At 42.5% G+C, this 26,374-nt stretch overlaps 1 protein-coding gene across 4 annotated transcripts; it reads right to left on the bottom strand.

Moving 5' to 3' along the window:
• Positions 1-70: 70 nt before the first annotated feature.
• On the bottom strand, positions 71-26,026 carry LOC109633283 (CUGBP Elav-like family member 3). 4 transcript variants are annotated; one of them, XM_069537603.1, is made up of 14 exons: positions 25,368-26,026; positions 24,322-24,569; positions 22,729-22,811; positions 7,754-7,802; positions 7,309-7,449; positions 7,133-7,212; positions 6,631-6,786; positions 6,045-6,189; positions 5,553-5,642; positions 5,391-5,453; positions 4,346-4,450; positions 3,999-4,142; positions 3,685-3,848; positions 71-1,259 (listed from the first exon to the last, which is right to left on the bottom strand). In XM_069537603.1, the coding sequence occupies exons 2-13, from the start codon at positions 24,464-24,466 to the stop codon at positions 3,721-3,723; spliced, it is 1,329 nt and encodes a 442-aa protein (XP_069393704.1). In that variant the 5' UTR covers positions 24,467-24,569; positions 25,368-26,026; the 3' UTR covers positions 71-1,259; positions 3,685-3,720. The 4 variants fall into 4 exon arrangements, with proteins under 4 accessions (XP_069393704.1, XP_069393703.1, XP_069393702.1 ...); XM_069537602.1 differs by having other exon boundaries at positions 5,553-5,675; XM_069537601.1 differs by having other exon boundaries at positions 5,553-5,702; positions 25,368-26,024.
• Between the last annotated feature and the right edge of the window lie 348 nt (positions 26,027-26,374).

Consider the following 26,374-nt stretch of genomic DNA (forward strand, 5'->3'; position numbering starts at 1 on the left):
TACAAGATAATCTTTTTGTCTCACACAATTGCAAAACACATGAATACTCAATAAACCACAGCAGGGACAGTTCGTATGATATTTTTTTTATTTTAACTTAAAAAGAGAGTGGATCAAAAACAGGATTCAATAAATAAGAAATAAATATAATTGCTGTAATAATTAATACATACATTATAATTACTCGATTGCAAGAGTCTGACAGAAACAGGCCCTCAAAAATTTTTCTCTAAAAAATTCTAAAATGAAAATATTGCAACCCACTCAAACCCCTTCTCTCAATAAACAAAATAATTGATAAATTAGTAAATAAATAAAAAATAGCTCAAATATTAAACCTCCCGAATAAAAGTGCAACCCGCCCCCTCCCCCCGTGTTTCACCTAAAATCTAAGTAGAAATTTAAAATAGGTTAGTGATTTCCCATTTTACAATTTGGAATGTAATATCCCTTTATGTAAATGATGATGTTACTAATGGTAATAATGATAATAATAATAATAATGATGATAATAATAATAATGATGTCGCTGTGTCTTGTTCAGTGTTTATCTAAAGTAGTATTCTTTTTGCATTTTTTCTTGTTTTTTAAATGCTGCTCTTTGTAAACTAAATTATTTACAGGTCATTAGGATTTTCTCCAAAGTCTCTCTACCCTACTCATTTAATTGTCTTTTTTTGTCTTTTCTTTTCATTTTTTTATTATGAAAGATCGGTCCCTCTATATTTGTCATGTAATAGACATGGTATAGACATGTTAAAGTCTATTGAAGTGGTATATCAGCATTTTTTCAACTTCCACACACATTTTCTCTGAGTTGTCTTCACTGAACTAAACACCCTGTTGGCAAACTCCACACAGATTATGGTCAAACCAATTTCTTGGCTGTATGGGTAAGATTACTGACTCCCGTGTACTGTGTGTATCTGTGTGAGTGTCAGCAGGCATGTGTATGTGTGTGTATGTGTGTTTGTGCACATTATGTACATTTGTATATCAGCTTTGTACCGCTTGAGGTTCAGTGTTGAGTGTGCATGTGTGTGTGTGTGTGAATGTGTATATATGTGTCAGTATGTGTGTGTGTGTGTGTGTGTGTGTGTGTGTGTGTGTGTGTGTGTGTGTGTGTGTGTGTGTGTGTGTGTGTGTGTGTGTGTGTGTGTGTGTGTGTGGCAGCACTCTCCAGACACTCAAAGGTAGCAGACAGCCTGAAAGCACAATGAACCCTGGGATTCCACCTCGGCTGGACTCTGAAGGGTCACCTGTGAAGGGAGGGAGAGTCGGGGGAGGAAGGAGTGATACATAAACATGGAGAGAGAGGGACAGAGAAGGAGGGAGGGCGTGTTAGATGTATAAATACGTTGGAGCTGATCTTGAAAAACATGCCCCTCCCATCACACAGAGCTTCTTCTGTCGGCATGACCTAACGTCTTGAAGCGAACTGCACCTCAGGATGCTCCTACTGTATCTTTGTTTCACTTTCCACTTGGTGAGTTATAACAAGAAGGCATCATTCACAGTTGTAAAAGCTCCGTAAATCATGGTGCTTTGACACATACACACACAGTGTCTGGATCATGCAACTCATTACAGTGAAAAATCCATCATTTGTGTCCTTGTGTGATTGGCAGTGTGTGTTTGCGGGTATGCGTGTGTGCATGTGTTTGTAAAGCTCCAGTATCTGGGCATATGATGTGTTAATGTGTGTGACCTTATGAGCATGTGCTGCGCTCCTGTGCCTTAAATCATGGCAAGCAAACACTACTACCGACATGCATCACTCTCTGGCATTTGCAGTATAGAAATTCTGGGTGAGAGTTTGAATCAGGCTTATGCAGGGGCAGCAGTTTTAAGAGTTCAAATTGAGGTTTTTATTGAATAGGTTCATTTCACATATAAAAACATTCTTATCACCCAGAAGGATTGGTTATGTAAAGGTTTCTATGTAAATAGAAACAGAATCCTTTATTTATAATGTGTGCCGCCATGTGACGGTGCCTCAACACACTGACTTGACAGCAGCTGCACGTTTTCTCCTCTTTGGTAAAGGTGAGGTTTTTTTTGGAGGATTCAATTTACCTAAAACTGAAGAGATCCTAAGTTCTCTCTGCGTTAAATTTCTCCCAGAATTCCTATAGTTGAAGGCTGTTCTCCAATAAGCAAGAGGCACTTGTTTTTCCACCATGACAACCACATACTCTTTACCTTAAAACACGAGCTAGAGGGATAGAAAGAGGAGGCTTGGGTGGAGACAGGCTGAGAAAGAATTTGACAGAGAAAGGGGGAACAAGAAGGAGGAGGAGGTAGATAGTGAAGGGGAGAGGGAGGAAACACCACAAAAGCAGTGATAGGAGATGTAAAAGAGACCAATAAAGAGAAATGAAGGAGCAAAAAACTAAGGTGCCACATTAAACAGTTTAACAAATCAGAATCCAGGATTAAAACTCAGCCTATCACAGTACAGCTCAACAAAATGCATGCTCACCCAAAAATAGTGTGCTGTAGTCATTACACTTACGAAGGCTTGTCTGGTCTTCTCTCCTCTAAACTGTAACGGCCCATGTTGAGGACCAGTTTGTAGCCATATTTAACTCTGTGTGTACATTATAATCATTTCATCTTGTCCAACATGGCTGGCCATTTTATATGTTGCATAAAATCATGAAATGTTAATTTTCCATCAACAATTTAAAAATATTGTGGAGTAAACTGAAGTTCTGCTCTGTATTTCTTCACCAGTCCACTATGAAAACCTCTGGAAAACCTCTCTATACAGACACCAATACAACAAGGTTTATGCACTTCTGTATTACACACTAACAGTGTAACACAGACACATATGTACACACAGATGCCCACGCTCACTACTGTACCCAAACAATTTGTTCAAATAAAAATGACACCAAACATAACACTACAGAAACTGATCAAAAACAAAGCTGCGGAAAAATAACGGCCATTGCTAGTAGAATTTATCAGATTACTATGCAGTGATTAAGTGAATCAAATATCCAATCCAATCAATTGATTCTGAGGACGGTCCTGGCTATTGACAGTTATTGATCAGTATGTGCACAGGTCAATACAAAATAAAGTCACAATGCACCAAACACAGTCTGTGGTCACTACAGCAACAGGACATGCAAGTCAACGCATGGCTGGTTGCTCGAGGTGACAGAACAAAAATTGCCAAAGGCAACCATCACAGGCAATCAATCGCCACAGCAACCCAAACACAAGCCAACCAATCAACTTACAACAATGCGAGAGGAAGGGGGGATCAGGGCTTTATCGGTCACTAGGCAACCATTGCCATAGCGATGGGGTCCTCGTGAATTATGATTGGACGGAAGGGTCTTGGGTGAGGTAAGTTGCCGTTTCAGGAAAAGATCAAAACAGCAGGAAAGAAAATAAATAAGATTGTGAAAGAAAATAAAAAGGAAAACAATACTTTAGTATTATCACTTTTTGATTAAGCTGTTTTTAAATGAGTAACCCAATGTTTATTCACTCATATATCATGGCAAGCTTCTCCTCTTAACTTTTTCACAATCAGTTAACATTTAAGTCTCAAAGCTTAAGTTACCGTCTTGTAGTTTTTTTTCCACACTAATCTAATTTCATTATCCTGCTCCCCCAGCATACAGCACCCCACTTCCCTTGATGTGGTGTCTCTTATCACCTCACCTCTCTTTATTTCTTCTTCCTCCTCCCGGTTGTCACTCAGTATGGCCGGTTGGCATCTTTGGGCCTTTTGAGCTGCACTTTCAGTCTTTTCATGCCGATCTGGAAACCGTTCATGGCCTGGATGGCAGCCTGAGCGCTGGCTGGGTTATCAAAACTGACAAATCCTGGACAAGAGAGAAAAAAAATTATTACTTTACCTGAGTTCTTTCCTCCACAAAGTCAGACTCTGACTTTTTTCATTTGTCCTTTCCTCTCCCCACTACATCTGCTCTTCAATTCCCCTCCCCTCTTTCTCCCCCATCTGTGTTTCTCACCGAAGCATTTGCTCTGGTTGGTGGCACGGTCCACAAACACCTTAGCCGAGATGACGTTGCCAAAGGGCAGAAACATCTGCAGCATCTCAGAGTCACTGAACTCCTGGGGCAGGTGGTAGATGAAGATGTTACACCCCTCTGGACCTGACACAAACACAAACACAAACACACACACACACACACACACACAGACGCAAGCGCACACACACACACGAACACACACGCGAACACACACACACACATTAGGCAGAGTGTTTTAAATGACCTCTGGCTGTGAAATCCTTGTGATAAACAACTTTAAATTGAATAGAGGAGTGTGGCCCCTGTCAGACAGGAAGTCACATCACCTTCTCGCTGCTGCTGTTGCTGGGGTTGCTGGTGTTGCTGGGCAACCAGTGTTGGCTGCTGGGGGAACGGCTGCCCAACCAATCCGTAGGCAGCAGGGTATGCCGCTATTGGGAGAGACAAGACAGTAACAAAATCTGATTGGGTAAAAACAACAGGTGGCAACATGGCTTCGTCCAATAGAGTCACTTCATTTGAACTGAAATGTCTCCTGCTGAAGGTGAAAACTATTAACTGGAACAGCTGAATGGAGCAAGTCTGCTAAACAATGACACCATTGATCTCTGTCTGGTTTCCCCACTTTACAGTCTCCTCTTAACTAAATGAATTTAAATCATGTGATGTCAAATGGCATAAAGGTATGACAGGCTATATTAATCATTACCAGCCATCAATATGTATCTTGTGTTACAGTTAAATCAAGTAAATCATAGCAAAATGAATGTACTCAATTGTCCTTTAAAATGTCTCTCCTTAGCCCGATGGCGGTCAAACTAAAAGCAGACATGTTGACTTTTGTAATAACGTGGTTAAACGTGTGTCGTTACAGAAAAACACTGATTTTTCAAAGCTTCCTCCATGAACTAACATTGGGATCTTTTAAATGTATTTTCCATTTATCCATAAACCATCCCCACATGTATATTTGGGACAGTCCACAGTGAGAAGATTTCCATTCAGTGACTGACCCTCATCTGACCATCTTTATAACCGGTCTGTAGACTTTTATCTCATTTGGTCATTTGCCCACTAGTACATATAGTGAGCATTTGTCTGATCATGTTGAATTACCTGAGCACTCGAGCTGCTGCATTCACAGCTAAAAAAAAAAGCAGCACTTTTTGTTTGTGTGCCTCATGAGCCTGTCTGCTGATCAAGTAAAGTGCTTTTAACCTTATAGGTTTCTGTTATAAGTGAATCTGCTGTTTGCTTTAAAGGCTTTGCTCTATTGTTCAAAATGTACAGTTAGCTTCAAACATTAATATGGTTAAAGAATCCAAACCAAAATGAAATGCTGTCAATGCTGAAATCTGTCTATAAACCAACCTGTATAGTGCTGCATACCAGCGTATGCCTGCTGTAAAGGGTCCAATGCTGCTGGACTCTGAGCTGGAGAGTGAGAAAATGAAATTAAACCAGTGGGAAAAAATACAAATAAAGTGATAATAAATCCAAATATTCAACACGTCTACATGTATACTCGAATACCTTGATATGGGTGAACGCCGTTGGTGTATAGTGTTTCTGTTGCTTGTTGTCCATTAGTTGGGGCTTGCACACTGCTGTAACCATTCACTCCTAATGGTGGAGGGAGAGCCGACACAGGTGTTGCTGCAATAGTTGGTGGAGTGTTTGTACCTACAGGCATAGTACACACCCCAGACATTCATCTATCACTAAACCTCATAAGGGAAGACACCTGTTTATAAGGCATCAAAACCCTTAATGCATCATTAGTGCAATTATCTTAAAAAATACTGTAAAAAATAAAGTGCAATGTTTCTGATGACTTAAATTTGGGCGAAGCAAAGCCTCTACAGGAAAAGCTGCTGGCCTTAATAAAAATACACATAATACTTGCGTGCTATAATTAAGGGGACAATTACAAGACACTCTGTTCTACACAATACAGCACCTCTGTGTGTATCTGACCATAAAATTCAAGTGTGTATGTTTGTGAGAGTGAGCGAGACACCCTACCCGAGGATGGTGTGATGGGTGTAATGGGTGTGGCGATGATTCCGTTGGCATTGAGCGCCGCCATCTGCTGCATCTGTACGGCGGCAACTGTTGCCACAGGAGACAAGTATGCTGACTGGGCAACCAGGGCCTGCTGTTGGACAAGCTGTAGACAGAGAAGGGAACAGAAAGAGAGTAAGGAAATAGGTAAAATGAACAAGGAGGAAGGAGAGAGAGAGGGGGGAAAAAGGGAGTGAGGGAGAGCGAACAGAGACAGTTAAATGGGAAAAGGAGAGAGAAACAGAAAAAAGAGGGGAGAAAAAGGGAGAGGAAGAGACATGGAGAGGGCGTGATGCAGGAGCAGATGAATAGAGATCTAATTACAAGGCCATTATGTCCTAAGTCACTAGGTTAATGGTTGCGTGTTGCGGGAAAGCTAATGCCAGATGACGTATGTTCTGTTGTCTGGGTAATAACATTAGCCCCAATTAGACCACTGATAGCCTCTTCAAACTTATTACATCCTTTCATAAGCACAGCACTCCCCTCAAAAACTTGGTGTGTGTGAGTGGTACAGTCAGTGTTTGTGTGTGCGAGGACTGCTTGCCTGTGCGTTGACCGCCTGTGTGTAGGCATTGTAGGCGGGGTAATTGAGGGTCATGGGGCTGAAGATGCCGAGCTGGGAGGCCACCTGCTGCATCCTCCTCAGCCCCCGCTCCTTCTCCGTGTCAGCGAACTTCACCACCAGACTGGAAGATGCTCCCTGTGGGGAGAGAGATGGAGAGAGACATAAGATTCAACTGCAATTACAAGTAATGTAATGCGTTATATTCTCTGTGTGCTAAAAGGGGCTCCGTATTTATTAAAGTTAACTCTCCATTTAATCCTTATATGAGTCACATGGGGTTTAGGCCTACCCCAGCATATAGAGGAAGCCCAGGACAGGAACAAAGCAGAGTTAAGCCTACATTACATTATTAAATGTAAACTCTCCCACCAGGCACACAGATGTCTTCGGAAGATCATTATGAGGTGTGTTCTTGCCTTGTCTGTGACTATGCTTTATTTGTCTGTTTTTAATAATTTATGTTCATATGCATACAACTTACTGGCATTGTGCGGCTTCCATGCAAGCTGTTGATGGCAGCCTGGGCTTCAGTGTGTCCTTGGAATTTTACAAAAGCACACCCTGCAACAAAACACACAGACTACATGAAATCACCAGTACTAATAAATGAAATGTAGTAGCTTGTGTATATATTTTGTGTGTGTGTGTGTGTGCTACCTTTGCTGGTGCCGTCGGGCCCTCTCAACACAGTACACTCGTCTATGCTGCCGAAAGGCTCAAACAGCCTTCTGACATCCTCGTCGCTTTGTTGCTTTCCCAGCATGCCCACAAATAACTTCCTGTCCTCTGAGAGACCAACGGCACGTAAAAGGAAAAGATAGAAATGTTAATACCCTTAAATTGGTCACAGCTCTAATGATAAGCCTGTAAAAAATAGAATTAATAAAAAGCTATCTGTCTATGGAGGCTACAATTTTTTCTCCACCAGGGAGCAGTATTGACTGCAGAGAAGGGTGTTAAGGGAGGGGAGGGGAAATCTGTGTCTGTGTGTAGAAGTGTGTTTATATTACCCTCCAAGAACCCCACTGAGTATTCTCCATCTAACTCTGATCCATACTGACACCTACCCTTCTCTCCGTCACAGTGTGTGTGTGTGTCTCACCTCCTCTGCCCTCGCTGTCAGCTGGTTTCACCTGGATTGGCCGATTCATCTGAGGAACAAACAAACAGCAACACAGATGGTCACATAAACAAGTCTCCCTTCATATATCTCAACACAGGAAATTTCATCACCAACAGTAAATAATCATGACGTATTCTCATGGTTATAAATACATGGTATCTGACAGTTTTGAGATGTGAAAAGGAAAGTAAAGATACTGATAATTTAACAAATTAAAAGATACCAAATCTCAGTTAAAGAATTACTTCATCACATTTTACTATACAGAGGTTCTTCAACAAAACAGAAAAACTCTAACTACAATGCTAATGAACAGTCATTTTATCGGGACTTGTCTTCCCTATGGGGACAAAAGGAAAGTCTGTACTAGGTTAGGTTTATGTTTACCTTATGTTAGGTTGTGGTTAGGGTGAGAGGGTTAGGCAAGAAGTAACTATGGTTGAGGTAAGCCTCCAGGAAATCATCTTAAGTCTGTGTAATGTTCTCTGAACTCATGGAGATACAACTGTGTGTGTGTGTGTGTGTGTCCACATGTTTTTTAGACCCTGATAAATTAAGGTGAGCAGGTGACAGGTGTCCCAGTCTGATGTCTTCTCTGTGTCAAAACACACACAGCCCTTACTATCTTGACTTCTCTCTCTCACTCTCTCTCCCTCACACACACGCAGAATGAAGGGAGGGGGGGGATTGAGAAGTGATGAGATTAAGAATGCAGGCCAGCTGATCTGGATTACAGAAGAACTAAGGATTAGATGAGGGACAAGAGTAGGCTGAGATAGAGAGGAGGGGGGGCACGGAGAGAGAGATTGTAGTGGGATGGGATGACAAGAGTGTGAAGGGAACAGGAGCAGTCAGCTAAAAATAAAGGGATGGAGAACGTGAGACAGAGAAAGAGAGTGAGAGGCCTGGGGGACCCCGACTGACTTCGACCGACTAAAAGGGCAGGTGGATGGCCAAGAGGAACCCGGGGAGTGAATGAAATTGCTGGAAAAAGAAGCATTACACGAGAGAGGAGAGAGAGGGAGACAGTGACTGAGTGGGGGGATGAAAGCAGAGCTGCCTCTGAGAGGATGATTCAAAAAGAATAGAAAGAAAAAGGAGGAGGAGGGAGGAGTGGGGCGTGATTCAGTCGTGACTTGCTCTGACTCAAAAATGTCACGACTACAGAGATCCATGGCCTGGAGTGTTAATGCATGCATGCACGCAGATATTCTGAATACTGTCTACACATATACACAGGTTTGTCTCACAAACATACACAAAAACATACTACACACAGTGCTTAGTCATCGAGGCAATAAGATAAAGTGTTAATGCCAAAGGGAAGTGGTGGGGGAGGAGAAAGGCTGCAGAATAATGGTGATGAAAAGCGGGAAGGAAGGGAGAGACGGATAAAGGATGGATTGAGAGAAGAGGGGTGGACTGAGGCAGGGAGAGACATCGAAAAACACACCCAAAGTAAAAAAAACAGAAGACAACATGTTTTGTCAAGTAGACTCTCATTTCCAATCCAAGCTGTGAAATGTCACAAAGCCAAATCAAAACAACCAACTTTTATTTTTCCATAATTATCGACATCACTCAGACTCAGATTTAAAGTTCCTCTCTCTGTTGTGACAGAGTGGAAAGTGGTATTAATTAAAGCTTTGTCTCACTGCCAGTCAAAATGTGATTTGCAGTAACAGTGGTTGCGTTACTGTACTTGGCATCTTATGAAGAGTTGTTCAAAGACAGGGAGGAGAAAAATAGCGGATGAGAGAAGCGTCGGAAAGGGGGGCAGGGAAGGGAAGGGATGAGAAGGAAGAATGGAGACAGGTCCCAGTGGGGTGTTAAGGCAATGTAATGAAGCTGGTAATTGAGGAGAGGGCAGAGCAGAGAGAGACTGATCCATACATTTGATTAATCAGCTCTTAGCTGTCACCACAAGGCTATTGATCTAAGGCAAGGCCATCACACAGTCAGAGACCCAAATCCACACAGACACAAACACATCTGCATGCATGCACACACACACACACACACACACACACACACACACACACACACACACACACACACACACACACACACACACACACACACACACACACACACACACACACACACACACACACACACTATAGAAGAAGGGATGATATACATTTTTAACCCCACACCTTTATTGACTTGAGCTGTCAGCTTCAACATAAACTTACAGAAAATACACACACGTGCCACCCCAACAGTTTCCTGTGACCTTGGATTCATCCATCCACCCGTGTCCATCCACACAACCACCCATCCATCCGCCTTTCTGTCCGTCCTTGCATCCATCCACACATCCACCCACCAGCTTGTCCGTCCTTCCTTGCATCCTTTCATCCATTCATCCACACATCCACCCACCCGCCTGTCTGTCTGTCCGTTCATCCACCCATCCATTCATCCATCATATCCTAGTGCTGGTGTTACTGCTGTCCATCCACCCTGCCATCCATCTTTTCCTATCAACTCATCGATCAGTCCTGTCTTGTTCATTGATTTTGGGCTGTGTTGTACAGCAGGCTGATTGTAGCAAGATTTGTGTCCACTAACCCTTTCTCTGTCCTTCCATCCATCCATCACCTTTTCCATTTCTTCCTTCATTAGGCCTATTCAAGCTCATCCTTGTGAGTGTAGAACGGACTGAATTTAAAGACCTTATGATTACAAACTATGGCTTATCAATCAAGGCTTATCATTCTGTGACTGAGTGAGTGTGCGCATGTGTTTGACCTTTTGATATTTCAGAGTATTGACAGAATATAAATTTACTATGGTACATAAAGGAAGATGGGAGTAACGAGAGGAGATAAAGAAAAGCAGCTGGTGCGATGTGCACACTGCAAAGATAACACAATGGCATCGGAAAATTGGCATGGCAACCAGCTAGTTGTCATGGCAATCGTATGACGGCACAGTGGGTAGGTAAACAAGGATACTGGTTGCCAAGGGCGACTGCTGTGCTCTTCGGATAAACAAAGAATTTGTGCTGCAGAGTGATTTGCTGGCTTCATACAGTTTTTTTCCCTCACTGCGTGAGTTGTAAAGATACGGGACAAATAAGCATCGAATATCAGTAAAAATGTATGAGAACAAGGGAACTAAACAGGACAGGAAATGTATGAGCATAATGAAGAGACGTAGGGAGTATCCAGAGGAGGAAGTGAGTGTGAGATGGCTCCGAGCAAGAGAAGGCAAAAGAGAAGGTGAAGGAACTGAATCTATATTATAGCAGAGTAATTAAAATTCCCTTGAGCCCAAGAGAAAAATGCAAATAAAGTACAGTCCCTGCTAGTCAGTTACACTGCACTCCCCTCTGTCTTTCTCTCTCCAACACACATGGACAGCCACACGCTCCTTTCAAGTCAAATTATTCTCTAATTACTCACGTTCCAATTGAGACTTAATTAACAGTAACCATCTGCAAACGTGTGCACGTACAAAGAGCTGGCTGACTACAGTAGCACGGTTTCGTCCATCCTGCTGCATACTAAGAAGCCCTCGCTGGGAAACAGAGTTTCTGCATCTCTGAGGAAAGTGGATTCGTATGTGAGCAGCAGCGCGGCGATGCATGAGGGTGAGATGTATGATATATGATCGTGTGTGAGCTTGCGTGACCACTTGCACTCAGTGGATGCACGTCCACATACACGCATGGCCAAACCCTGCATGCAAACACAGCTCCATTTGCATGCTGTGGTGCTAAAATAAATACAAACACAGTACATGTCACCCACATGTGCACATTCACATGCACATGCAGCATACACTATACTTTTCCCCACTCCCGAGGTGCCCACCCCTATGTGCACAAGAAACAAACACACACTACACACATACAGTTAATCTTACTCCCTGCAGTAATACAGAGAGGATTGTGCCAGGATTAAGGGATATTAAATCCTTGGATTATCCAATCAAATCGTATTCTACCCCCTCCCCCACCTACGCAAAATCGGTGGAACAAACCATTGCACCAGATCATGGGGTAAGGGGTGCTGTGTGTATTTAGACGTGTGTGTACGTGCAGTATTTGGAACATGGATTAAATTACAGCATTAAATCACCGTTATCTTTCTGGTCTCATTTGCCAAAAAAACACTGAAACGTTCCTGCAAACAGAAATCTAAAATTGATTATAGTTAACACCATGACAACAAACAATGTGTGTGTGTGTGTGTGTGTGTGTGTGTGTGTGTGTGTGTGTGTGTGTGTGTGTGTGTGTGTGTGTGTGTGTGTGTGTCAAATATACTATAAATACTCCCTTAATATTTGTTTCCTCATACAAACAAAACACACACAAACCCTTTCCTCTTCAACCCCCCTCTGTAGTGCACTAAAAACTATTTTTATCCCTTCTTCACTATTTCTCCCTCTTCCTCTCTACTATCCTCGATTCCCCTCTTTCCACTCTGAGCTCCATAATCCTTCCATACCCTGACATGGGCATCTCTCTTTTTTTTTAAATCTTTTTCCATCCCTTGTCTTTATTTCCTATGCTCTCTATTTCATTCACTTCTTTCTCGCATGTCACTCTCTCGCTCTCTCAATTTTTCTCCATCATTGCTGTAAAAGGCCTCGCAGGCCTACAAACTCATTATCATCAGTGTCGTGACGCCATATGTTGATTTGAGAAAACCAAAATTGAGCTAAATAGCAGCAGTGTTAACCCCATATGCTCTATCTTTAAGACCGTTCTATACAAAACATTATTTTTAATGCTTTTAAAAGACAAGACATTCAAATCCATTTGGGCATCTCAATATACTTAAAATGCTACTAGGTTGAAAATTAGGTAAAATAAATCACGTTTCTTCTCCATGGGAAATGGTTCTCTGACTAAAACTGTGCAGGTCTTAATAATAGAGCTGAACAATACTTAATATTATATCGTAATATTTCTGATTAAATAGTAACAAACGTCCGACAAAACATACATCTGTAGGAAGGATGAGAGGATTATGTAAAAAATTTAGTTTTCATTTCTCTCAGCAAGACTGGAGAGATAAATTCTGAAAATTAAACACTTTCGCTTTTGAGCTTAATCAAACTGTGGATTGAAAATGTATCAAATATAATTTTGACAATAAATTTATAAATTTAAACACTCAACTGTAATGATGAACAAATCTACAGAGAACATTTGACTCTCATCAATTAATCTGCTCATTGATCCGCTCTACAGTGTCTATCATCCGTGTGTGAATAGTCCATAATGTTTTGTGTTAGAGTGTGTTTATGTTTCAGTGAAACAGTTGTGTGTATCATTTCTCTGTGATGAACCAGAGTTTGTGTCACAGCTGGATGAAAACAGTGAGAGAGTGAGTGAGCGGGAAGGTGGAGCAGCCTGGCAGCACAGCTCCACCCCACCTCTCTCTCCTCTCTATCGCTCCACGTTAAGGCTTTGCATCCCCCAGGTTACCTAGCAACCTAGCATCTCGCTCGGCTCGGTTGCCTAGCAACGGGGGCCTGCAACCATAATACAAGCTCCTGAGCGACCCATCCCCCTGCTCTCATCCCACCTTCCTCTCTCTCTCATTCCATTCTTCACACCTGAGAAGTCTGCCCTCCTTCTCCTCCGCTCAGTACTTTATCTGGCAGTTAACCCTTCATCAGCCTCTCTACTGGAGCATGGATTACAAACATATTCTCCTCTCTCTATCGCCGTTTTCTTCTCTTTATCGCTCTCCGAAGTAATGGTACCAAACCATGCATAAAGCAGAACTAACTATGCTGTTGATCCCTATAATATTATGCTGTTTTTGTCAAACCCAAATGAGAACGTTCTGCATGCAGCGGTGGAGCACTCACTGAAATTTGATCCTCTGGATTTAGTCCACATAATCCAACAGCACTATAAAGGATAACCAGTAGACCTATGCACTTGGACCTTCTTTCTATTTTAGGAAGTGTAAGTCCATTGGAAAATGAGCTGGTGAATTAAAAAGACTGCTCAAAGCCAGACAAAGTCATGATTGCAAAAATCTCTTATTGACTGAGATTATATTCAATACGGAGCCAGTGACACATTTTCAGATGCTCCAACAGTTAGAGTCGGACCCCATAAAATTAAGGCAAGACAAATATGCAAATGACCTGTATGTTCTTGGAACAGCAGAACTGAGGGAAAAATATCACACTAATTTCTAAAATGTTTTGTATTTTATTTTATTTTTTTTAATCAATTCATTTTCTTGGGGAGCAACTCAAAAGGCAAACTTTGAATTTCAAATATGTGTTAAGATGCACACACTTTAACTGCATGAAGAATTTGTCTGATTTACTCTATAACAATAAATTGTAATCTGCCTTAATCTAGTACAAAATTAGCTAAATTCAATCACTCCTGTCTCTAATTATTTGCAATTTTACACTGCAATTCCTTTTGTCCTGTCTTTTCCAAGAGGGCATTGCAAGTGACTTACATAGAGAAAGGATGTAATTCTTTTGAGGAGTAAGACTGAAACTACATGAAGACAGAATTGCATAAAATCCCACAATCAGGGCATAGTCAGCATGCAAGTATTAAGATTACATTTCTAGATTATTTATTAGAAGTTATATGATCATCTAAATTGGAGAAAAATTCTATAAACCTTAAAATTTAATAAACCACACACACAGTGTGCACCGTTTTAAATTCTGTTTATAATGTGTAAAATCTATAGAAAAATTATATAAAATGGAAACCTTAAAAAAAATAAACCTACAAAACACATTCATGCTCAAAATTGCGTTATCAAAACAAGGCTCCTGTCACACATTAACAGACTAAAGGACACAGACACACACTGCTGACCCATTCTCCTGTCTTCTGCTGTTGTTCGGAGCATTGTGTGTGGTGATCTACGTCAGTGTAATTTGCTGGTATAAAGCTCCAGCTTTTCCCTTTGGTCAGTGTGAAAAGGCCATTATGTAGACGGCAGGTTGGAGCGTGGTTAGAGAGGGGAGCGGAGGTCACACCCCAGGTGCAACTGCAATCCTGTCATCCCCTTTGCCCACCTAATCACACACACACACACACACACACACACACACACACACACACACAGTGGCCCCCTCTGACAGATGTCTCTGTTCAAACTGACAGAAGTGCTCCCGGCCTCCCTCCCACTCCCCCGCTCCCCAGAAAAAACCCTTTCTTTCACACACCACCCGCCTGCCCCTTCCTCCATGCTCATTATAGCAAACTTTTGTCTTGTTTCCTCTTTCCCTCTAACCCGACCTCCTCTGCTCCTCCCCTGTCTCACCCTGCCCCCTCCCTGTCTATACACCCCTATTTATGCCAAATCTCTTCATGGTCCTCCTTCACTGCTACTAGCCCCCCCTCTTTTAATTCAAATGAATTCAGCACCCCCCTGTGTGGACCCTGTGATATACATTCATTTCAGCGCAGACATGCTGACACAAGGTGTCTGGATTGCAAGCTGTAGGTTTTATTACGACAACATCACAGGGACAGTGTGAACCATGCCAACTCATGCCAAAGTCATACATGACTTGTAATGATGTAATTTGCAGAGTATTGTATGTTTTGAAATTCAGGTTTGCACAAAACGTAAATGTACAAAAAGAAAAATTTAATCTAGAATAAAATTACTCATTTTTAAAAAATTAATTACTTAACTTCCTGACTCAGTTTCCGAGTCAGCATCAAGGATCCACTTCCGACTGAAGCATAATTTAGGCATCTTTGTCCTTTCCACCGGAGAACTCAGCATATTTAGCCCACTGAAGGTTTGAAAGCACTTTATCTGGGAGTATCTGCATCTTCGTTCAATTCAATGTTTTTTAAAATGTCATGTTTTTCTCTTGATATATACTGAGAGTTGCAGGACATGCATGCAGCTGGCAGCTCCAGAAGAGTACCGATCAATGCTTGGAAATGGAAATGAAAGGGCAAATGTTACAGTAACTGAAGGAAAAAAAGGGAGTGATGTTTGCTATGTGATCTGGCACTGGACATCAGTGACACTGCTCGCTGATCAAAGCCCAGCCAGAGAGCAAACGCTGAGATCTGTGCATCTGCTAAGGTCACTGTATTTAAGTGATTTTTTGGCACACTCTACTTTCTGGCATTTATTTTCCTCCAAGTACATAAATGACATTCTCCTTGTGTTCGTACAATAATCTGTTAAATTCACTTCTAGTTCGTAGCTGTTAATTTGTAATATATATTGTTTATATCTACTTTAAATAAAAAATAAAAATAATGAAGATTTCAATGGACATGCTTTGATTTCCAGATTCATGACCTTAAGTGTGCAGCTTACAGTAAGCCAATGTGTGAATCCAGGATTTAATGGACACGCTTAAGCTGCCTGTGCTGCACTTCACGCAGCAGGCTCTGAAGCCAGCTATAAGTTGTAAGAACAAAGTGTGGATGAGTCCATCAGATGCAATAATTATGACTGGTAATTGCAACTAAATAGTCTTTTTCATTCTATGATTGAGGAAATTGGGCCGTGCAGATTTTTTTTTTTGTCGACGGTTGGATTTACAAAACAGATGGTGTGAGATATGGACTCAACTCAACTTAGGGCTACTTTAGAGCTCAGCATCTGAGAGACACGGATTTGGCAGTGAACAGTCACATACCCTGGTAATCATGTGTCCACACAAACATAATTTTTAAACTGGCCGGGATACAAATGTTCCTCTGTGTGCATGTGCGTGTGTGTCAGACCTTACAGAGGCTGGCGCTCTCCAGGGTCAGGCTTTTATGAGGCTATGATTAGATTCTGCCTCAATTTTGTGGTGAAATATGAGGCAGGCACTCTTTCTCTCTCCATGTTGAATGCACAAATGCACTCACATGCACGCACATGCACACACACACACACACACACACACACACACACACACACACACACACACACACACAGACTTTTGTCTAAAACAAACAGGCTAAATCCCCCTTGGTCTTAGCTACACACAACCCCACACAAACACCCCTCTACTCTGCATATACCCCCACTGTCTCACTTTCTCTGGCAACTCCTCTATCTCTCAACTTCTCTCTCACGCACACACACTCTTGATTCTACACCTGTCTCTCTTACTCCCTTCCCATCCCACACACAGTGAGGATAAAAATAGAGAAACAGCACAAGGGAGGGGGGAAGCGATACACATCACAAACCCCATCAGGCGGGGAGAGATAGAGGCAGAGGGATGGCAGAGGAGGAAGAGACGTAGAGAAAATAAAAGATAGACAGAGTGAGAGAGGGAGCTGGGGCCTGTTCTAAATTGAAAGTGCAGCAGTAAGCAGTGAAGGGGAATAGTAAACAGTGCTGCTGACCACATAAATATGCTAAATTAGCCTACAAAGTCGCCCTAGTGGATAATTGCTCATCATAGCTTTGCCCCATAGGGAGACTGCCTGCCAGGCATCTTAGATTCCACATGGAAACACACACAGAACATACACAACATGCACATATTACACGAGCGGATCTGATAAACATCAACTACAAGTGCTGGATGATGGACACATGAAAACACTGTGCCTAACTTCACTGTCATGTAACGCTACTGAAATACTAATGAGATAAAGCAGTTTCTGGTCATCAATGAACCAAAATTTCATGTTTCACATGATGAAAATTTTGTTTGTATTTCCTTTAAGAATTAATTGATGTACAAGCAACTGTAAAGAAGTAGGGCTGGTCTTATTATTGAGCCACTGTTACTGCACCCTGCAAGTACCCAGCTGGGTCCATGATGTCCATGCATATAGTATTAAGTGTAGCCTTTTGAGCCCAGGACATAAATAACTTCACTCCTTCTCTCTTCGATCCAGGCTCAATAAATACACAACAGCCCCTGACATGTTTGCGCAAACCAGCAGCAGCCATGGAATAATTATAATTCATTGGCTTCAGAACGCTGTCATACCATATGAATTTAATCAATATTCACAGCACAAACTTTTATTATATTTTCCATAAGTGTATCGATCCTCTGCTGTATCAATTATTGTTAACTACTTGTCTTGTAGCGCTTCTTCTGCCTAAATAATTCAGTAGGCATCCAGTGTGTTATTGGATGTATGAAATATGTGTGTGTATGTGTGTGTGTGTGTGTGTGTGTGTATGTGTGTGTGTGTGTGTGTGTGTGTGCGTGCGTGCGTGCTTTGGTTTGGCTCTAATCAAAGAACAGGGAGCAGAGTGCTGCCTGGAGAGCAGTGAAGCATGACAACACACACCTGGTAAGCTGCTTATCACACTTTAATTTCACATACACTGAGATCTGCGGATGCCAGCGTGACCAAACAGATGTGTGTGAGCATGTTTGCGTGTGTGATCATGTACATGTATGTATATATGTGTGTGTGTGTGTGAGTGGTAAATACACTTGTGTTTAAAGTACTACAAAGATAGAGCAACTGATAAATGCAGAGAGAAGAGGGTGCAGATTAAAAGAGATACTGACGCAAAGAACAAAAGAAAAAGATAAGGGAGGAAATACAGCGGCAGTAGGCTTGGGAGAGTTGGAGCGATAGACAGAGAGGTAGGAGATATGAGGTTAAAATCTAAATGGACTGGGAGTGAAGCGTGGCCTGATGAAAAGAGGGAAAGAGGGAGGAAGGATGGATCGGGGGGATTAGGTGTGAAACAAGGACAGTTGTATTAATTACTACAGTAAATTTTGTGTGTGTGAGGATGTGCAGTTATTTGTGAATGTGTGCAGTTTTGAAAGGTGCATGTAAGCATGTATGTGGGGACTGTCAGCACTGTCTGTGAGTGTCCCTGAGGTGAGAAAGCTACTAAACGGAAATGAGAGAGTAATATCATAAAATTTGTAAGTAGGTTAAATTATCTGAATGCTGCCACTTGTTTTTTCATTCAACATTTTAAAAATATAACTAATTTGTTGCATTTTTATTCCAATACAGGCAAATTCTTAATGGAAAACAAGTCAGAGCTCAACAAAATTTGAAATTTGAATTGGCTTACATACCAGCTCACATTACACTAACAGGTACATCATTACATCATGTTACTGGGACATTATTAATAAATCTGTCCGTAATACAGTAATACAAAGTCTGCTCCAAAGAAAATGAACAAAATGACGTAGAAATGAATAAAGGACGTTCTGTATAAATCTTACAGTGAAAACGCTCCCCTCATCACCATTCTGTCTGCACTATACCAGTTAACGTTTTGTCCAAGCATGTATGGGAGATGTCATGTCCTAATGGTTCTCCTTGAAGAAAAGTTTTACAACCCTGAGACCATCCCCCTGAATTTGTTGACGAGAGGTTGAGCCCTGACCTCTGACCTAAGACACACACTGACAGCTGACTGCCACCCCCTCCAGACTAACGAGACACGCATGACCCAAAACTATTGTGCTTCCAGTCCCTTAAACCACAGATGAACCTATGTGTGTAATGAAAATCATCCTAGCAATGCAATGTACGTATATAACAGGTCATTTGTGTAGATATTTCAAGATCTAGCGGTTCCTCCAAAGATATGTGAAAATAATGCAGTAAATAAAAGTTATTACTTTTTTTCTCTCCTTTTTATTTTGTTATCTGTCCTGTCCTGTCACCTCACTGTGTATTCCTCTCATCATTCCATTTTGGTTCTATATACAGTCTATGGTTGTAACACCTGCATGCGAATGAGGAAATAAATTCTTAAATGCAAATAAGCAGTGATATGTGATGGCTAAACATGAGCTCTTTCATGTGGATGTGTCCCAGGGGGAATCTCTCCACCACATCTAATACACCAAAACATCTGTATGCTACAGTGGGACCGGCTAGTGGTTCCACTGATGGATTTCTGCCAGCGTGACTAATATAAGGCATCTTTTTCTCTCTTTATTCTCCGTCTTTCTCTCCCTCTATTCATCTTGTGCTCCCTCTGTGCTTTGCTTTCCCATTCTGTGTCCAAATTAAACACAAGACACGGGACACTCTGATAAGTCCATCTGTTCATCTCTCTCTCTCAATCTCTGTCCTTTTTCCTCCTTTTCCAATCTGACAGTCTACTGCCCCTGCTGAAGTTCTATAGTGGGGGACATGGTATACGTGGTATAGTTTCTCTGCATCTCTGTGTGTGTTTCTCTCTCTCCCATTCATTCATCTACTGGCTGATGTGAGTTTCTCTTAGTGAGTGACAGACGGAAACAGCCAGAGGCCTCTGTAGCACTAAATTTGTCACCAAACCTTAATTGCTTGGCCATGGGTGTAAGAGAATCAGATCTGTATGAATGTGTGATGCTACAGTTCTATTAAAGTTGTATGAGGTGCCTGACTTTCCACCATTTCCTGCAATTAAGAGTGATCCAAGGCTACCAAAGCACACGCACATATACACACACACATCTCGTAACCCTTGCCCCACGGTGAGTCCACGATTGGACTATGAAAATGAGTTTGTGAGAAACTAATCATCCAGCTTAACAAGTGGAGCCGGGGATAGGGAGAGAGGGGGAGGAGATGGAGGGGATGGGGGTGTGAAACGGTCAAAAAGGTCAACTAATCAAGAGGAGGGGAAATGAGACGAGGAGTAGAGGAACTGCTTTGGTGGTGGTGGGGGTGGAGAGAGAAGGACTGATGTTGAGAGGAGGACTAGGAAAAGGGTTACCATAAATGACTGTGAAATGAGAATCTGAGGAGGAAGCGTGAGTGTGCAGCGAGGGGGAAAAAAACGAGAAAAAGACAGCAGGAAGGGAAAGGGGGGAGGATGAGAGAGGAATATCATGAAGAGATTTTAGAGGGGAAAAGGAGCGAGTGATGAAAGGGTTGGGGGGTAGTGAAGGGAACATTCTGTAATATTCTACTGGTGCGGAGAATGTGGAGGACGTGAGGGGAGGAGTTGAACGTAGGACAGAGTGGATTTGAGGGGAGAAAAAAAGAGAGATAAATTGGAATGAGGGAAGGCAGAAAGCGAAAAGAATGGGACAATGGGAGGATGAGTGAAAGAGAGGGAGAAATCCTCTAAAGTCATTTCTAGATCCTGTCAAATAAGGCAGCTGCCAGGGAGAAGGAGGAAGAGGAAGACTCACAGGACAGAGGAATGGTATAGACAGGTGGCGGAAAGTGACAGCAGAGATAAACCTTCGAAAAGATAAAGGGAGAATAGGTGTTGCACTGTGCAGAGGCCTCCACGCTAAAATAAATGCAGCAAAGTTATTCATTGGAGATATGAGATGTTGATTTATTCTTTGAAAAAAAAAATCTAATTTAACATTTCAGATCAAAAACGTTATTAAAAGAATTAAAAAGAAAAGAAAAGGAGTGAGAAACAGTGGGTGCTTTGAATAGATTGTGGAAAACTGCGTACAATGCCTCCATTAATTGTTATTAATCAACCAATGAATTGGACTCTGACAACAAGCTCTTTTTTAGATATTTTTTCCTGTTGTTGTGATCTTCTTTTGGCTCCAATTGGACAGAACAGCTCTTTCTCAACAGGGTAAAGCAGGACACTCAAGGAAAGCCATCTGCAGAAACAGTAATGTTGCTCACTAATAGTTGAGACCTAGCACATAACAGATCCACCCTCATTTCAGTACTTTTCTTCCTCAGGGGAGCAGTGCTTTTGATTGTTGTGTGCCAGCTTTATAGTAAATTTGGACTGCTAATGAGTATCCTCCCTGAAAATGATTCCTCCTGTGTCCACAATATTGGAAATTCATGGCAACTACCTTTTCATAATGCAGGCGTTTAGATAATAAAGTAAAGTGTTTGTGGGATGAGTAAAAAAAGGGTGACACGAAAGAGCATGTGAAGACACAGCAGACAGTGGAAAGGTGATTTGTGTAGAAAGGTCAGACCCCTCAGCAGGCACTGGATTAATGTCATTGTTAACAGGCTTTGTTTACATGTAAATGTGTATGTATGAATGCAGAGGCATTTCCCAGTTGCATGGAAAACGCATGCATGATTGCAATATGTATGTATGTAAGCAGGGATTTATGCTGGAGTGTGTCAGAACATTTCCCCTCCCCCCCAGAGCCTTTTCTTCAGGCTCTCCTCCAACCATTTTCTCACAGAGATCTTATCAGTGGCCCTGCTTGCGGAGAAGGTGCAGGAGCTGAAACTCTGATCAGTGAGAGAGCGACAGAGAATGAGATAGAGAAAACCTCAGAGATGGTAAAGGTACACACGCTATTCTGTTAAAACTATTGTTAATCCAAGTTTAGATAAAGCTATAGGGAATTATCATCCCTACAAAATGTAAATTACTTTCACAGCTCTGTGTCAGGGCTGGGTGGTTGTGCACACCACTTTTGGTCTAAGAAATAGGTTAAAATTACAAAATGTTCCAAAACAGTTACTGTAAAATCCATTGTTAACTGCAGCAGAAACCAGGTCAGAAAGAAAAAAAAGGGAGCGCCGGAGAGGTACAGCCTATGAGACAGACACAGATCTCACAGTGCCCCATCCATAATGAACAGTGTCCTACCCCTGCCCAGGCGCAGCACACGATCCCTCACTAGAGACTGAGGGGGACTGGGATGAGACAAAGGGGAATGGCCACATTAATTACACACACTCTCTGGGCGGGAGCTATCACCGGAGGCTAACAGAGGGACCGACAGAGAGATGGAGGGACAGGGAAAGACAGAGAAATGGAGATGATGATGTTCACTGAGTACCCTATGTGTCTCTGGTAAGGGAGGGGGTGTTTGTCCTTAGGAGCAAGACGCCTGCTGGCTGTTATGTTATGTTGTGTTGTGTTATGTCACAGTGTTTCTAATGAGAGTGGAGCATCCGATAAGATAGACACACACTGTGTCTTGTGTGTGTGTAGACAAGGTAGCTGGCAGCGGCTGTGTATGTACGAGGGGAGGGGGCTGTGGGCAGTGATGTGAGTGTACATGCAAGCTTGTGTGTGTTGTTGCACAAGTGTGAATTGTGCACCGTCTGGGGACACATGTTAGTGTGTATGTTTTGGATTTGTACTTACCCCTGGTAATGTCTTCTGCTCATGTAGAGCACTCTGGGCTTTCAGTGCCGACTCTCTCGCACAGTACGTCAGGAACGCACATCCTGTCAGACGGAGAGAGAACCAGAGAAAGAGAAAGAAAAGGGGCGAAGGAGGAAAAGTTCAGTGAGAAGCTTTAAAATGTGTCATTCTCTATCTGTCTCTATATCACTTCCCTTATAGAAATACACCATTCAAATAATTTTAACATGATCTTTCTCTGATACCTGCCCTGATTACTTGTCACCTACTCTGAATTTTCACCAGGCTGACTGTGCGAGAGGATTAAATATATAAATAATCATGCACTGTAGCTGTACTTGACAACACCATGATGATGCACTCAAGAGCAGAGAGAGACACTCCACGGCACAGCACATTTCAGAACGGCACGGCACGAGTCAGCACACGACAGCACCACAGACGTGCGCTGGGCTAACAAGGCCTCACGGGCTGGGAACAGTCAGGTTCCTGCCCGATACCAACCACTATGCATGCCTCACGATCACTGAAAATACACTCCCTCTGTTTTCCTACGTGCTGTACCTGTGTCTGTGTGTGTGAGGGAGGGGCAGGTAGTAGAGCTGGCTGGCCAGAGCTGTTTACTACACCTGTCACCGGCACTAAGACAACAAGATTAGCAGCAGGTTAGCATCCTGGTGACATCTCATAGAGACTTATGTAGATTCAGAGTAAAGAAGAGAAAATTTGACCATTAGGAAGGAAACATTCACACAGAGTTTACATGTAAAGAAATGAGAATGACTCAACATAATTCAAGAAGGTTAATAAAACACACACAGAAAGACAGGGCACACTAACAGGAGAGCACACAATACACACGTACAGACACACATGCATGCATCTTATGGCCCATCTCATTGCTTTTATGAGAGGCTTACTCCGAGCGTGGGGATTCTCAAAACAACTGATTCTTTCCCCTGTGTAACCCAGGCTTACAGTCCCATTACACTGATTGGAGCGTACAGCCTAATCTGGTTCATAACACACAGGACCCCAAATCAGCGTGTGTGTGTGTGTGTGTGTGTGTGAGTGAGAGAGAGAGAGAGAGAGAGAGAGAGAGAGAGAGAGAGAGAGAGAGAGAGGGGGGATGTGTTTATTTGCTACAGTATTTTTCTTATCTTTTGTTAGAAGTGGCCATAATCTAAAAGCTCATTATGGTTTAGGAAGCTCTACACTTATTAAAACATATATCATAAACCTATAAGTCACACCTTGAAATATATTAGTCTATGGAATATAAACAGGCATGTTTACAAATTTACATCTATTTCTATAAAGGCATCCAGGTTCAATCATACCCATGCATAAAAGCTCTTTTGATACAAGAGGTAACTGAGTTTGTTCTTGATCCCACATTGCTGTGTTAACAGAAGATGAAGATGAGAGGAGGTGTGACAGTTTCCATGGAGACATGTGACACTCAGCGCAGGAAAATCTACCCATTTATCCACCTTACTGTCACATGTCTATCTTTCTGGTATCTGCTATCTGTCTCTCTATTTGTCTTTTTGTCTGTCTGTGTTTAGCCTGTGTTATAATGACAAGACCTACCTTTGTGCATGCCAGTGTATTTGTCCTTAATCACAGTTAGCTCATAGATCTTGCCAAACTGCTCGAAAATGGGCTTGAGGTCCTTTTCTTCTAGATTCCGGGGAATCTGCCCCACAAACAGCTTGATGGCGTCTGCCTCCTTCATTGGGACAGAGTGGAGAGGGCGACTGGGTACTGCAAGAGCCGAGCGGCAAACAGATCAGGAGCAGGTATCCCTGGAGAAGAGGAGCAACTGATGCTGGACCAGTCTTTGGGTCACAGTGGAGGTGGAGACAAAAAGAAAACAGAGGGAGACCTTCATCAAAAATCCCAATAATAAGATTAATTTAGTGCCTTGAGGTACAAAATAAACTGATCATAATTAATACACTTAACATATTTTAAAACTCTTATGGTATCACGATCATTATCATTGTATTCCCTTGGGGGCTTATGTGTATAAATGACATATATAATAATATTACAATATTTTAGCTGTAAGGTTAAAAAATTAAGAATATAAAACATGACAAACACGAAACCTTGATTAACAAAATGTATGTGCTCTTACTTTAAAAAATATGTTCGCGATTATGTAAATAAATGTAAAGACAATCAGCGATTAGCGTGATTATTTTGAGTATTTATTGCCCAGTGTGATGACAAAGGGCTCCAGTGGCTTCTGGCAAAACAATTATGCAAATGTTAATTAGCCAATCAAAAAACAATAATGGCAATTTCGCCCTGAGTAAAAAATAAATATAATATCTATAAAAAAAATCGTAGGTGCGTGTATATGTAAAATATGTTTTGATGAAGACATTGCGTTTAGGATTATTGCACGTAAAAAGAGAAGAAACGGCGTGAATGGGGGTAAATCATTGCTATGGAGCGGTTTCTTTGTTTAGCCAGCTGTAGGTTACAACATACACACGGATGTCATGGGGCTCCCTTGCTCTTTGTCCGATCCCCCCCCCCCTCTCAATGTACACACACACACACCATCTTCCACACTTTTGCGGCCACCAGAACAAAACCACACAGTGAAATACGCACGGAGCTCTTACCGTGTGCAGATGTTGCTTCTGGGCAAAGTGTTGCCTGAAACGAGGGATGCTCTCCTCCGTCAGGTCCCCGTTGTTGTCCTCCCTCGGTGCCGTCCTCCTGCCTCCCCTCTCTGGATGCTCTTTGTGCCTGGCGTGCTACTCTCCCTCTCCTCCTGCTCTTCGCCACACTCACACTATTTACACTGGGCTGTGTGTTTTCTGTCTTTGCTAAATAAGAACCCCGGGGTCCAGCTCTGGAGCTCTGGAGGTCTGGAGGTGGCGGAGGAGAGAGTCCGGGCAGCAGGTGAGTCCAGAAATCACGGCTTGTCACCGGCGCCTCTGAAACCTCTCTACGCTTTAAACGCCCCTGTGTTTGTAGCTAGCTAGTTTGTTATCACTTTCACGTTAGCCCACTATTTAAACTCCTATTAAAAAGTGCTAACTAACTAACTAACTAAGTAACTAACTACCCGGGGCTAACTTCCAACTATGGGAACTCGCTCGCGCTCTTAGAAACGGCCTCTGTCGGTGTCAGCGTCGCTGTTCCGGTCGTTTCACGGAGGCTCTTCGGATGTTCTCGCTAAATCTGGTGGTTCTTGCGGGTTTCCTCTCGGCGTCTCTCCCCTCTGACGGCTGCTTGGCTTCTCACGTCCTTTACCGTATCTCCCCTCCTCTCTCTCTCCCCCTCCTCTCTCTCGCTCCCCCTCCCCCTCCTCGCGCCGAAGCGGTCGCTAGCTGCCTGTGACGTAACGGCCAGGGACCGTCGCTAACCACGTGCGCCGCACTCACGCGAAAAAACCATTACAAACTCGCTTTCCCTCACTCACTTAACCACAATTCACAGCTGATGCTATTAAACCCAACGCTACTCTTTTTCTCCATATTCACGATGTGAATTTACATCAGTTTTCGTCGCTTTGCCTGAGTGAACGGAAATTGTCAGACGTTGCCTAGGCGACTCGGAGCCGCCTATTGTTCTGGCCGCGAGCCCTGGCCTTGGTGCTGAAAAGATGCCTCCTGACGTGAAG

This window comes from Paralichthys olivaceus, chromosome 13 (genome assembly GCF_024713975.1).
Source record: "Paralichthys olivaceus isolate ysfri-2021 chromosome 13, ASM2471397v2, whole genome shotgun sequence".
NCBI classification, from domain to species: domain Eukaryota; kingdom Metazoa; phylum Chordata; class Actinopteri; order Pleuronectiformes; family Paralichthyidae; genus Paralichthys; species Paralichthys olivaceus.